Genomic DNA, 13802 nt, shown 5'->3' on the forward strand with positions numbered 1-13802 from the left:
GTCACACAGCTTTGCTTTCCTAAGTCCCAAAGCAGTAGAAACAATCCCAGCCATTGTGTTCCAACACATTGGAGCTCTCCTTGTGTGTTCTGAGACTCATCTACAGAGCTCTGAGTCGCAGGAAGACAAGGACCATGATGAATTCATCACTGGATCTCAGTGACAGCACAGATTTTACAGTCTCCTAAGAAGCACAGCTGGATTCCTACTAACAGCAACATCTGACAGTACTGACCTGTGTAGTTGATTTGTTGGCTCAGTGGACTTTCAGGTACTGAGCATGCTGCATGCGTTCTAGTGGAAGTTTTGGTTGGAGATGGGTTGGTTCCATGCACACAGATAGCTGCTTCTGGAAAGTTAATTAGCCCTTCTAATGTGTGTCATAGAGTAGCACTGGAAGAAGAATGGCTCTGAGTTCTCAAATGGACGTTAAGGCACTTAAGACTGGGAGCCTGCCCTTTACCTTCTTTATAATGATCTTTACATATGTGGAAGCGCAGAATAACTGTGAGCCTTTCAGACATCAAAATGCCTCGGGTAAATCTGGTACAGATAGCTGCCCTATTCTGATTACACTGGCTGGATTAGGTGAGGTAGATACTAATAGTGTTGATAAGGACACAACAGTTCCTGGGTACTTCTTAGGCATCAGAGTAAGACATGTAATACCCTCCGCCCAACATGCCTAAGAGGAGAGAGTAAATGGTGTTCAAAGGGTGTAAGCATCCTCTTGCCTGGGGCCACACACACATTGGAAGACCCAGAGATGAAACCAAACTAACCTAATCACTGTGAATTGGCACAAAGCAAACTTAAAAGGTTGCACTTCAATGAAGTCAATTGGCAGCCTGGCACAGTGGTGCACGCCTTTAATCCTGGCACTTGAGAGTCAAAGGCAGGGGGATCTCTTGAGTTTGAGGCCAGCCTGTTCTATATAGAGAGTTACAGGATAGCCAGGGCTACATAGAGAGACCCTTTCTCAAATAACGAAACAGCAACAACACACACACAAAAAAAACACAAACAAAACAAACACACAAACAGAAAATGAAGTCATCAGTCATGCCAACTGTAGAGTGTTTTTTTAGCTTTCTTCAACAGGGTCTTACATTCTCTAGGTTAACCTGGAACTAGCAATCTTCTTGCTTCCGTCTTCTGAGTGCTGGAATTTTAATGCCATTATGGTGGCATGAAGTTATTTTCTACTTAATCCCTCTTTGCTTGTGACTTTAGTTATAAGCCACTTTTATATATGAGTTTGATCATCATTATTAGCTTGTTCGCATTTACTCATAAAAATTATTTACAAAATAGTGATGATGGTAGGTTTTCTACTTCTTGAATGATCTATGTAGAAAAATGGTTTCTTGCAAATTAAGATCTAATGTAATTGTAGTTTAGTGCGTTTCATTATTTGAAAGGACATCTTGTGGATTGTGACTTGCTGATGAGAATGCTGATGGGGATGTTGAGAACAACAAATCAGCCATGCTTCTTAAGAGACATTAATGTGCTGTTATTAGCACCGACTTCAAACTGTTGTGAGCAATAAGCAATCAATAAGACCTAATGGCCAGACACAACAAATCAACACCGAGATCTCTAAAATGCTCATCTAATTATGTTCTGAGCGCCGAGAGAGAAGTACATATATTCAGACTTCTGCCAATTTATTATGCAGCTAGAGGTGTCTCTGCTGCAGGCTACTCACCATCATAAGTGTAGATGTTGATGTTGCGAGGTTCTGGGTAGAAGCATGAGCAGATCAGTGACAGCATGGACAGCTCCTTCATTTTCTCCTTGTAGGCTGAAAGAGAAGATTCAAGGTTAAAACGCTCCGTTTTCTGAATTTCCTCGTAATGCTTCTCTAAATCGGAACAATAATCACAGCCTTCTGCAGAAGGCAGGCTGCTTGGCTTGCTTTCCCAATGAACGAGAGATGTAAACAACTCTGATGCATATATTCATCCCTATAAAGGAGGAGAAGTGCATATTATAGTAGGTAAGATTAAAAAATGAAAGTGCGTTAGATTTAAAAAAAAAAAAAAAGGATTTGAGATCCAGCAGGAAGGCAGACAGTAAAAACAGTGAAAAAGGAAACAGACGAAATTAGCAGAGACAGGCGCATTCTAATTAACATATGTGTGAGTCTTCTTCACACCAGTTAAGATTCTCGGGGGTTCATCCTGCATCACCACTACTCATTTGGGGATAGTCACAGAACTCAGCGGGAGAGTTGTTAAGCAGCTATGCCCTCCAGGGAACATTGTTGCTGTTTTCTCTTAATCCCCAAATGCATTTTCTTATCTCACCTTCCATGAGCTGAGATCTGATCAGGATCTCCCTCCCTCTGTAACACAGCCTGGGTACCAGCCTCACAGAGAAGCTGTGGATTAGACTGTGCTGGCCTCCCTCCTCCCTCCTCCCTCCTCCCTCCTCCCATCCACTGCATGTCCTCCTTTCTTCTCTAATACTCCTGCCCTGGTAGACCTGGTGAGCATTTCAGGGCTACCACCAGGACAAATGTCTCCAGACGGCAGAACTGGGACAAGAGAATGGGCCACTCTTGCTTTTGGTGGTTATTTAATTAGTGAAATTAACTAAAGAAGATGGCAGAAAAACAATGAGTATGTTATACCGTATAAGTAGCTTGTGAAAAGGAAATGGATGTTTATGGCTTCGCAATGAAACCTGACATGTAACATCTGTGTTCTGGTGGGATCTTTTAATCATCACTGGGGACTTTTAATCATCGAAAGGACAGTGTCTAGACCTTAGGGGAAGAAGGAATTCCTGAAAGATGAATTTAGACATTATTGGCAGATACATATTCTGTTGATGAGCAGGAAGCAGATCTGACAGATATCTTACCATGTCTAACACACAGACTGTGAGCACATGTAACTGAGGAGAGGTATGAATGTAACTTAGCACACAATAATAAATGTACCTAAAACCACATGAGATTTCTCTTTTTTTGTGATGATCCCCAAGCCTGACTTCTACAGATGACAAGCCACATTCAAGAGGCTGACACGGAATGATAAACTAAGAAGCTTCTAAGAGATTTTTAAGTCTATAGTCCACCTACTCAACTACTCATTTTGTAAGTGAGGACACCGGGTCTCACAGAGGCCAAAGTCACATATGACTGATGACAAAGTTGGGTCTCTGGATCAAAGGCAGTAGAATGATTACTATCAGAGCTTCCAAGGAATCATCCAGGCCTACATCTAGAATGAAGTCCACGGGCCACAGGGTTGTGTGTCTGAGACTAGGATCCCACCACATGCAAGGATCAACACTGTCAGTTTCATACAGGTCCACTTAGCACGTCCAAATGACCCGCTGAAGGAAGGAATCTCTGCTAGCTCACCTCCTAAAAATGAAAACACAGTTTATTCTGCGCTACAGACATTTTTGACAATGCCCATTATGAGAAATTTTATTACTTTTTTTTAGTTTTAGAAGGTTGAACCACACTTCTTTGTCTTGTTTCTTTTTGATTAGTCACTTACAAATATCTAAGGTTTTCACATAGATGTTCAGTGTGTATCTACCAGAGGATAGCGTATTTGACATTCCGTAAACTGACTGAAAACAATCTAGCTAGGCTTTGTATGTTAGGAGTGTTACTTTTTTTTCAGTAAGTGAATACAGTATTGTACTCAAAACATTTTATAAAGTGAAGTATACAGTTACTCCTCCACGTTTTTGGGTTCTGTACTCATGAATTCAACAGATGTCATATTGAACACATTTGAAATAAAAATGGCTTCTGGAATGGCATGCACTAACCATGAAATCAACCTTAGCTTCTTTGTGTGGAATATATATACAGATGTTTCTCTTATTCCTTAAACATACAGTATAATGGCCATTTACATAGTGTCTGCATTGTATTGGGTAATCAATAGATGGCTTAAGGATAGGACAGAACATGCATGAGTTCTAGGCAAATACTATATCCTTTTAAATAAGGGGCTTGAACATCTGCAAATTTTGTATTCCCAGGGAGCCCTGGAAGTAATTTCCATTCACACTGAAGGATGATTGCATACCATATGCCCATTATAGATTCAAGTTTTACTAAGAAGTAGTCTAAACACAAAACTAAAGGATTTTTAACCCATAAAGAGGTATCAAGTTGAAGCTATAGAATAGAAGAACATACATACATTTACACTAATCGCTCTTCATGTTTATCATCAGTAACTTGGTAATGAACTTCAATAATTCTTAGTAAGATCTCCAAGCTAGCGAAGAGAAGGTGTACAGACTATCTGTGGCTGACACATCAGGAGCCCTATGTATAATGAACAATAATCTAAACTAATAATAGGATGATTTTTACCCTTTGTCCCCAAGGCCAGAGGAGAACCTCAACTCCTAATTTGGTGATATTTAGACATGAAGCCTTTGAGGATCAGACAGTAAAGCCCAGGTCTTCATGAATGGCCCTTGTAAGGGCCGGAGAGTTGGATTCATCTCTTTCTGTTGTGAAACTCAGAAAAGCAACATTGTCTGCACCTTGGACTAGAACCCATACCAGATGCCTATCATACTGCTGGCCAGCTCACAGACCTCTAGTCTCCAGAACTTTATTAAATCATATCTATTGTGTTGGCCAGAGCTAAAACACTGACTGAAAGAAATACTGGTTCTGTGCTGTCCTAGGTGATCTGGGGAAAAGGATTTGACCCTCTGTGGGTGATTTCTTTAACAGCATCCTTACTTTTCAGTACATTAATATTTTTTAAAGACAAAGTCTCATTATGTAGCTTTGGACGGCAAGAACTCACTGCATAGAATAGGCTGGCCTTGAACTCATACATCCACCCACCTCTGCCTCTGGGATTAAAGGTGTGTGCCAACGTGGCCAGTTTCAGCATTAATTTTATGAACGGCTCTGGCTGGCCAGTGGCAGTCACTGTGTAGATTTTCACTTATGTGGGTTCCCTGAATCCCAGGGAACTCCACAGAACAAGTTGCAACTACAAGGTGAGTTCTGGCTGTCTCCTTGTGGTAAATATATATACCTGATGTTCAAGGGCCCCCTTCCACAGTGCCTCTGCCAGAACTTTCTACCAGGTAGCACTACCCCCTGAATTCTATTTGCTCACTCAAATTCTCCCCAAAGTTGGTCTTAATTCAGATCCCCTCTCCTAAGTACACCCTCTTTTATGATGTGTCTCATTGTTCTAAGTGATCTTATGATATCTCATGTATATACTGTTCAGGGTCTTTTGAGACTGTTTTTTGATATATGATTCTTGTTAGTTAAACTATACATCCTTTGAAGGTACACAGTACTTACTCATCGACAAAACAATTTAGAGAATAGTTCTGGAGAGATCAGAAAGGGGTTGCTCAATAAATTATAGTTGTCTTGGGCTGTGACTTTAAATCAATTCCCATTAACAAGTACTTAGGTTCGCCATCTATGGGCAGACGTTTCTGTGAAGCAGTCTAAAAGTACCCAAATATAGGAAAGCATTGCTGTCTGAGTCAGGGAGGCAGGGCATGGATATAAAGCAGACCAAGACAGATGGAAATAGGAAAGATCACCTGGGTGTAGACATGATGTAGAGAAGCTTTGAAGAACCCTTAGCCTGCTGCAGTGAGATGAGGGATAAAGAAGGGCTTTGCAGTTGGGATTTCCAAACCAGCCAATAAAAATACAGGCCACTCAGTTAAGGTTTAAAGAAGACATTGCCCAGGATGGACTAAACATCACCTGTTGTCTTTCTGAAATTCCACTTGGAGTGTGTGTCCTGGGTTTCCTATGTGACCAGAGACAATGATCTGCAATGTGAAGACTGAACAGTGCTTGCTGGTGCCTGTGCCTTAGCACTCAGGAGCCTGATGTAAGAAGATTGCCAGGTGTTTGAGGTCAGTCTGTGAGACCTTGTCTTGGCCTTCTCCCCTTTCTGCTAAAAAGGATTGAGTGGTGTTTAAGAAAACAAAGCAGAAAAGATGTATGTATTTTGTTGATAGGGAAACGGTTTTAAGAGATAACATGGAAACCTTTCTTGTGTAGGACTACATGAGAATTGGCTTGCTCCCTCTTCTTGCACTTTGGATGGCATTCTCTGCACTCTAGGGGCAGCCTTTTTGTGGGTACACTAAACTGGACTTCAAGACTTCTGAGAGTGTCTTCCCAGGTGTTAATTTTGCTCAAAGATTTTGGGTAAGACTCTTGAACTTTTGCTCCCTTCATGAATTAATTATGCATGTACTAAGAACATGACTATACATGATGCGCTGTGCTAGAATATCAAAGGATCACGAATAAGCAGGTAAATTAAAAGAAATTTAAGCCTGGGAATTGAGTTTTCAGGCTATCTGTAGGAATTCTGGGGGAGATTTTGAAAATAAAATTATTTTTATCATGTTTAATTATGTGTAGATAATGTATAACCCCATGTCGGTATGTGCATGTAAGTGCAGGAGGCTCTGGAGACCAGACACATCAGATTCCCTGGAGCTCATGGAGTTCTGCACAGTTGTGAGCTGTCTGATGTGGGTCATGGGGACTGAATTTGGGTCCCCTGGAAGGGCAGTGAGTGTTCTTAATCACCGAGGCAACGCTCCAGACCTTTTGAAAGATTTTGAGAAGTGACAATGTGTCTTTTGGCCACAAGTCCTGCTTTGTCTCCACGGTCCCAGTTTATGTCCAGTGGTAATGGTCCCTTTCAGTGCTAAAAGTCTCCCAGGTTAGCTTTCACTATCAGTTTAGAAGTAGGGAACCCTAAACACATTGAAAGAAGTTATTCCCTCCCTCTCTCCCTCCCTCCCTCCCTCCCTCCCTTCCTCCTTCCTTCTGTTTTTTTTTTTTTTTTAATTTTAATTTTTTTAATGTATTTGTTTTGTGTGAATGCCAGTGTGAGCACTGTGGTGTGCTTGTGTATGTCAGAAGACAACCTTCATGGTTGGTCCTCATCTTTCACTTTATTAGAGACAGAATTTCCTGTTTATTTTTCCACTGACTATGCCAGGCTTGCTGGCCTCTGGATTTCTGGGGAAGCTCCAGTGTCAATCTCCTACCTTCACGCAGGAGAACTGGGATTATAGATGCATGCTAGTGCTACTGTGTCTGCATTTTACAGGGGTTATGGGGACAGACGAGGAAATAACGGAAGTCCGGGAGGTGATGTGGTGTGGCATAGCTTAGGAAATGTGTAGTACAGAGGGAACAAAGAAGGACCCCACAACTTCATGAAAACAACTGCTAGGAAATAACTCAGTTTGGGACAAAGATCTACAATATCACAGAAGGAAGGGTAAATAGGGACCAAGGGAGACTTTCCATGCAAAATGTAACTAAGCTAAAGCTCACAGAATGGGTTTGCTTGGAGAAGAATTATGTGTGGGTTGATGTACTGAAATATAAATAATTCAAATGATTTTTAAAGTAACAATAAGGACTCCCCAGCAAATACCAAGTTCTATGAGAAGCATGCTCATGATTTCACTATTGGGATTACATCCATTAAATTGACAATAACATTTTCTTTTCTTGAATTTTGGAGTCAATGCACATAGATACTTTTACCATACCTCAAGACCAGGTAGAATTGAATGCATCTTTGCAAGAATGAGGGAATTAATAGGTAATTCCATATATTCCTTTTCAGCAGTGGGTTGGTTGACTTAGCTACTGACTATTAATGTTTACAAATAAGTTCATTTGTCTAGTGAATTCATTTAAAGTTCAGCCCACACAAAGTATAATAATTATATAGTAATAGTCTCTTAGCCTAATGATGCATGAACGTTAATTGTACTTTTTCTGTTCTTCCAAATGGCCACAATGAACCATGAGTAATGGTAACAGCTGCTCTTTGTTAGGCACAAACAATGAACTGAGCCATCATAGACACTTTCCTGTTTAACCATTTTGGCAGTGTCAGGAAAGGTCCAGTAAACAGTCCAGGTTATCGGTGAAGAGAAGGCTCAGAGGCATGGGATAAGCCGTGAGTTTTGATGGAGTCTAAAGGGTGATGCTTAGTTTTCATATGGGCCTGTCTGACTCTTTCCCGCCTTAAATGCTGCTTGGTGCTGTTCATCTCCCTCTCAATTGTTTTCCAGTTCTCTCCCTCCCTCCCTCCCTCCCTCCCTCCCTCTCTCCCTTCCCTCCCTCCTTTCCTCCCTCCCTGGTATTGAACTCAGAGCCTGGTGTGTGGTAGGCATGAGCTTCACCATTGAGTTTCACACCCAGTCTCACTTTTCCAGCAATTTGCTCGGGTGATTTGCTCTCATTTCCACTGTCTACCTGTTTCCAACGAGAAACTAATGAAATAAAAGGCACAAACCTTTTCTTGTTGGCATTTCCTCCCTTACTTCCCACACATTGATTATACAGCTAGAAACACAGCCGTCCCTCTGTACCCACAGAGGACTGGTTTGGGGGTCCTCTACAGACACCAGAATTGGTGCATTCCGAAGTCCTTTAAAGAAAGGGTGTAGTATTTGTCAACTACCTCCCGGATGATTTCTAAAATGTATTTTATTTTTGAGATCATAATATCATCACATCATTTCTCTCTTCCCTGCAAACCCCCCACCCTCATACCCATCCGTGCTCTTTTTCAATTCATGACCTCTTTTTCACTAATTGTTATTGCATGCATATATGTATATACAGCCTGTATAATGTTATATGTATGTGCATTTTTGTATGATTTAAACCATCTCTCAGTTATTTGAATATCTAATAATCTAACAATTATGATATGGTAGTAAATATTTGTTATGTGCTATGGCCCGGAGAATACTGATATGAAGTATTAGCATACATGTGTTTAATACAGAGACCTGTTTTTGAATGTTTTTAATTTGTGATTGATTCTATTGATGCCAAATCAGAGGGATGACTGGATATTTTTACAGAAAGACAATGTGGCACTTTTTGATGTATGGCTTGTCTATGGGTAATAGGTATTGGTATAGAAATAGCTGGAAACTCCAGTAACAATTTCGCAAAAGAATACATGGATTTAGTAATCAGCTACAATTTTGTTTTAGATTAAAGCACCATGGAGGGTATTCTACTTTACAAAACACAACATGAACGTATAAAGATTTATCCCATTCATCTAAACCTCTATACCACAAACTCTAGGCTTTATTCATGCTTTCAAATACATATTAACTGTATGTGTGTCTTACTTTAAGTAGAAAATAATATACATAATTCATGATGTTATACTCCATTGTTCTTTTTAAAGACCCAAACAATTAGAAGTAAATGGCTTAAAAATTTTCAATTTTCCACTTCATTTGGCTTATGTGGGAGTAGCCATTAATATGACATTTAATACATATCATTTTGTTGTTATGTAATTTGGAATTGGCAGCATTATAGAAATTCCTTCTGGATATTCACCCTGGGCAAAATTTTATCTGAGTCCTTACTTTGGCTAATATTCAGTGAGAAAAAGGAATAATGTGTCTTAGATTTTCTGCTAACATATGAAAGATGGTAATAGAAAGTTCTGGAAATGTCATGTGTTAACATGCTACTTTCATAGGCAATATCTCCTTTAAAAATATTTCTTCTTAAAGCATGGCGCATATATAGTTAAGATGTATTTGAAAGCCTGAGTTGAAAGCTCAGAGTCTGTGATAAATGTTTAGAAGAACGAGAGAAATACTTATTTGTGTGTGCTTACTGGGGTGCTTGTCTATGTCCGGGCACACTGGCAATCACTTCCTCCCTGTCATTTTATTGGTCTTGTGTGGTAAATTATTTTGCAATGATTTCAATCACTGCCCCACCAGATATATGAATATCCAGCATTTTATTTTTAATAATGGCCTGACTTGTAAGAATTCAGTTCACAAAACCATAATACCTAGGGTCATTTAATAAGAGCTCTAAGCATAACTTAATAAGATCCTTTTCCTCTTCCTCTATCACATTATAGACAGAGAGGAAAGCATGATCTCCCTATTTTTAAGGAGGTTGAAGTGAGATCCAGAAAGGAAACTGAGCTTTGAGTTAGGGAAAGCCAGAGATCAGAACCCAGAAGTCCCCAATCTCTACTTTTTGTTCTTGATGGCAGTGAGGGCTCAATTACTCAGAGGACTCCATAGCTGGCCCTGGCTCCAGGCTGGCTGAAGGGTGCCCAGGGACAGCCTGCACACTTCCTGGTTCTTTCCTTGTGCTTGTTCTGGGGGCGATCATGTCAGTCTGGTAGTGAGGGTCTCTTGGAAGTCCTAAACAGTCCATTTGGATTCAACCTGAATTTGGATTCCAGTTTCTTTAGGAAGCTTTCTGGGGTCAAAGGACGAAATGAGACACTACAGAATGTAAAATCAAGGGCTCTTGTCCCTTGTATTATAGCAATCGGATGTCCTGACTTCTTTCTAATAGAAAGAACACACATTCTTTGACTGAGACTTATTAATTTATATAAATAGTTGCTTTTTAAAAGAATGATACTGTCACCTCCATGCCAAAGAGTCTTTAGGTACTCAATTAGGGACCCAGGTTCCCCTTACAGTCTCTGCAGCTTGTTCCAAATATTTACTTTATTTGTTTATTTTTTTTTCCCTTTGAGGTGAGGTCTCACTATGTAGGCCAGGCTGGCCTGAAATTCACTATGTAGATCAGGCTGGTCTCAGAGATCCTCCTGCCTTGGCCTCCAGAGGGCTGGGATTAAAGATGTGCAGTACTACATGTTTGACTCAAGAGGACAGTCAATGAGAAAAACACTGCCCTCTGCTGGCTGGTTCTGAAAAGACCCGAGACTCAGCTCCATCTGCTAACAAGCAGCCACACTCCTGTTTCCTACAGCCTATTTCTTCCCCTTACTCAGGTCTTCTCATAGGCAGGAATCAGCCACCTGCTAGTAGTTTTCTTTGACTATTTTAAAATTATTACACTTTGCACATTTCAGCTCCTGCTGCTTATTTTAACTAGATTGGGCCCAGGCTGTGTTCAGCAGTTTGTGCTGTGGTCCCCTAAAGTCAAGGTTGAATTATCTACTCTTCACTCAGATGTACCATTTCATCGAAGAATATGTGTTATTTGCTTATTTATTTTTAAGACAGAGTCACGTGTATCCTCAGGCATTCCTTGAAATCACTGATGATCTTGAGACTCTGCTCCTCTTGCCTGTCTTTCAAATGCCAGGATTATGGGTGTGTGCCACCATGTCTGGTTTATGTGGTACTGGGGATCTGATCTAAAGCTTAGTTCAGGCTAAGCAAGGATGGTACCAACTGAACTACACACCCAGGCCCTTATTTAAGAAGATTTAGAAGCTCCCTGCATTGTTTAAAGACAAAATAGATAGGGCTTGAGGGGATGCTTCAGTTGGAGAAACAACTACTGTGTAAGCTTGAGGACAGTAGTTCAGATCCCTAGTGCTTACACCTGTAACTCTAACGCTCAGGGGTGTGTGCGTGTGCAGGGGGTGGGAGGGGGGGCAAAGGTAGGTGGATCCCTGAAGGACAGGCAACAGAGCCCACCCGATGAGCTTCAGACTCACTGAGAAACTCTGTCTCAGAAATAAATGTGGAAAGTAATCAAGAAAAGATACTTGACATTGACCCCTGGCCTACACAAGTGTGTCTGCACATGTGCATACATACCTACATGCACAGGTGCACTAACTATTCTAACAGGTACATATACCACACTATACCACACACACACAGAAACAGACTAGTATGAATTTGCTTAAGATACTTCTGACAGACAACATTAATTTAAATTGGGAGCATTAAAGTAGGTTTATTGATGAATATGTAACTGAAGATGTAACACTGAAAAAGAAAACCAAATAATTCCCAAATTTAAAGGCCAATTTTTAACAACTTAGAAAAACATTGTCATGAGGTAATGTTTCTAGATATTTCTGCTGGGATGATGTAACGTTAATTAGTTTAGTGTAAAATTAGATTCAGTTCACATTCATTCTACCCATCTCTACCCCCAGGAATTATGGTCTCCAAAGCCAGAGAGGTTTTGAAAGACATCATATTTTGATCAGTCAAGGCATTCCAGTTCTCTTTGTTGGTTAAAGCTCTCTTGTTTCTTTTAAGAGAGTCAAAGCAGTGTAGCCCATCACTGGCAATCACGAAAGCGCCTCAAGCTCTTAAATTTCAGCTCACTGGATTCTTGGCACCAGCAATAGTGACAAGGGAAAGAAACGGGCTGAGTTGAATCAGTTCTTACCCACAGTGCAATAGAAGCAGTAAACTGTATCACTTGGGAACCTCACAGTTCTCTTGGCTCATTACAGCTCCTGCAGGGTTTCATGAAAACTTTGTTCACGGGGGGTTTGGGGGGAGAGTTGGCCCTTAAACCTCCCTCACAGAAAGAAAGATCTTAAGGTCCATGGAGGCTAAGCTGCACTGTGACTTAAAGAAATCTTAGAAGCACTTTATTCTGCTTGTGTGTCAAGATTTTATCACCAAGCCTAGTTGTGAGCACAGAAGGATTCCTTCTACCTTACTCCCTAGATACCTCTAGGAAGTAGTGACTGCCTGGATAAAGAGATGTGTGAATCTGTGCAGAACACTGGGAAGAAACACGGACAAATAAAGGAGGGTCCTACAGCAGCTTGTGTGGCAAGCTCTAGCAGGTGCATTCTGATTTATTTCCTCTATCAGTTTGAACATTTCCTAAAAGTTCAATGCGTACTTCTAGAAGTGCTTCATGTAAGCCTCTATTTGAACTGGTATGAAGTATCAATACATTTGAATGGTTTCAGGTCAATGTTTCAGTTCTGAGTATATATTTAAAAAAATCTATGCCTTGAGATACGCTTTCACAAAGATACCAAGGGAAAAGTATATCTGCTGAAGATAGACTAGCACTTATGTATTTTTTTCTTGATAAAAAGCTCACTTTGTGATTTATTTCCCTCAGGTTTGGGCATGCAATATGCAGGTTTTATAGGTGTTTGTATTTGAAATCCTTATTTGGAAAAAAAATCTATGCTATAGCCAGGTGTGGTAGTGAATCTCTTTGATCCTAATACTCTGGAGGCAGAGGCAGGTAGATCTCTGTGAGTTTGAGGCCAGCCTGGTCTCCACAGAGATTCCAGACCAGTCAGGGCAACACCGTGCAATCTGTCTCAACATTAAAAAAGATCCATGCCATATATCCATGTATACTAGTGTTAATATCAACTGTGAATAAAAAATATTTTAATTTGGTATTATTGCCAAATAATACTTGTGATGTTTCCACCAAATAGAATTCTTGTCTGGGTAGTGGTATTTAAATTGTAGTTACAGCGGTTTTGTATACTTGTGATTAATGGGAGGTAACTATTTCAGGCATAAGCCACAGAAACTTTATATGGTAACCTCATTTTGCCTGTTTCTTTAAACATAAGAGAAACACTATGGTCTCTGTTGACGTAGAACTTACTCAACGGTGTCATAGTAGCCGGATCTCCAAGTCACACTCATTATAGTTTATGCTAGTCAGTCATTGAAGAAGTGTACATTAAGTGTTTACACATGTATACTATATTTATGTAAATGAAGTGCAACAGTCAGGAAAGGTTTTTTTGAATGAAAGAAAGTCCTATGCATCTGGCAGTCACAGTGATGTCTACACTCCATGGCTATTCTGTGTTCACAGAGAAGACAATGATTGCACATATAAACAAATCAAGCAGGAAATATGAATGCTGACAAGGGTCATAACTATCTTGTTCTACAAATGACTTCCGGAATCTTATTATAAAGTATTATATACCTGGAAAAAGTAAGTGTTCTCAGCACACTCAAAGGTAAGCATGGGTGGGGAGTTATGTCAGATTTTTTTTCTATTTCCC

The 13802-nt window shown here is 40.3% G+C and overlaps 1 protein-coding gene across 2 annotated transcripts in view; it reads right to left on the bottom strand.

Annotated features, from left to right (window-relative positions):
* Stmn2 (stathmin 2) overlaps window positions 1–13802 on the bottom strand; it is a 54204-nt gene that overhangs the window by 22976 nt on the left and 17426 nt on the right. Inside the window, exons 1-2 of one of the 2 annotated variants that reach the window (XM_036179758.1) lie at window positions 2313–2379; window positions 1712–1807 (exon numbers count right to left, since the gene is read on the bottom strand). In XM_036179758.1, the coding sequence (XP_036035651.1) occupies window positions 1712–1807; window positions 2313–2319 (103 nt within the window). In that variant the 5' untranslated portion in view covers window positions 2320–2379. Of the gene's footprint in view, window positions 1–1711; window positions 1808–2312; window positions 2380–13802 lie in introns of those variants that run through there. The other variant, XM_036179757.1, reaches the window with a different exon arrangement.

Source organism: Onychomys torridus, chromosome 2, assembly GCF_903995425.1.
Source record: "Onychomys torridus chromosome 2, mOncTor1.1, whole genome shotgun sequence".
Classification (NCBI taxonomy): Eukaryota; Metazoa; Chordata; class Mammalia; order Rodentia; family Cricetidae; genus Onychomys; species Onychomys torridus.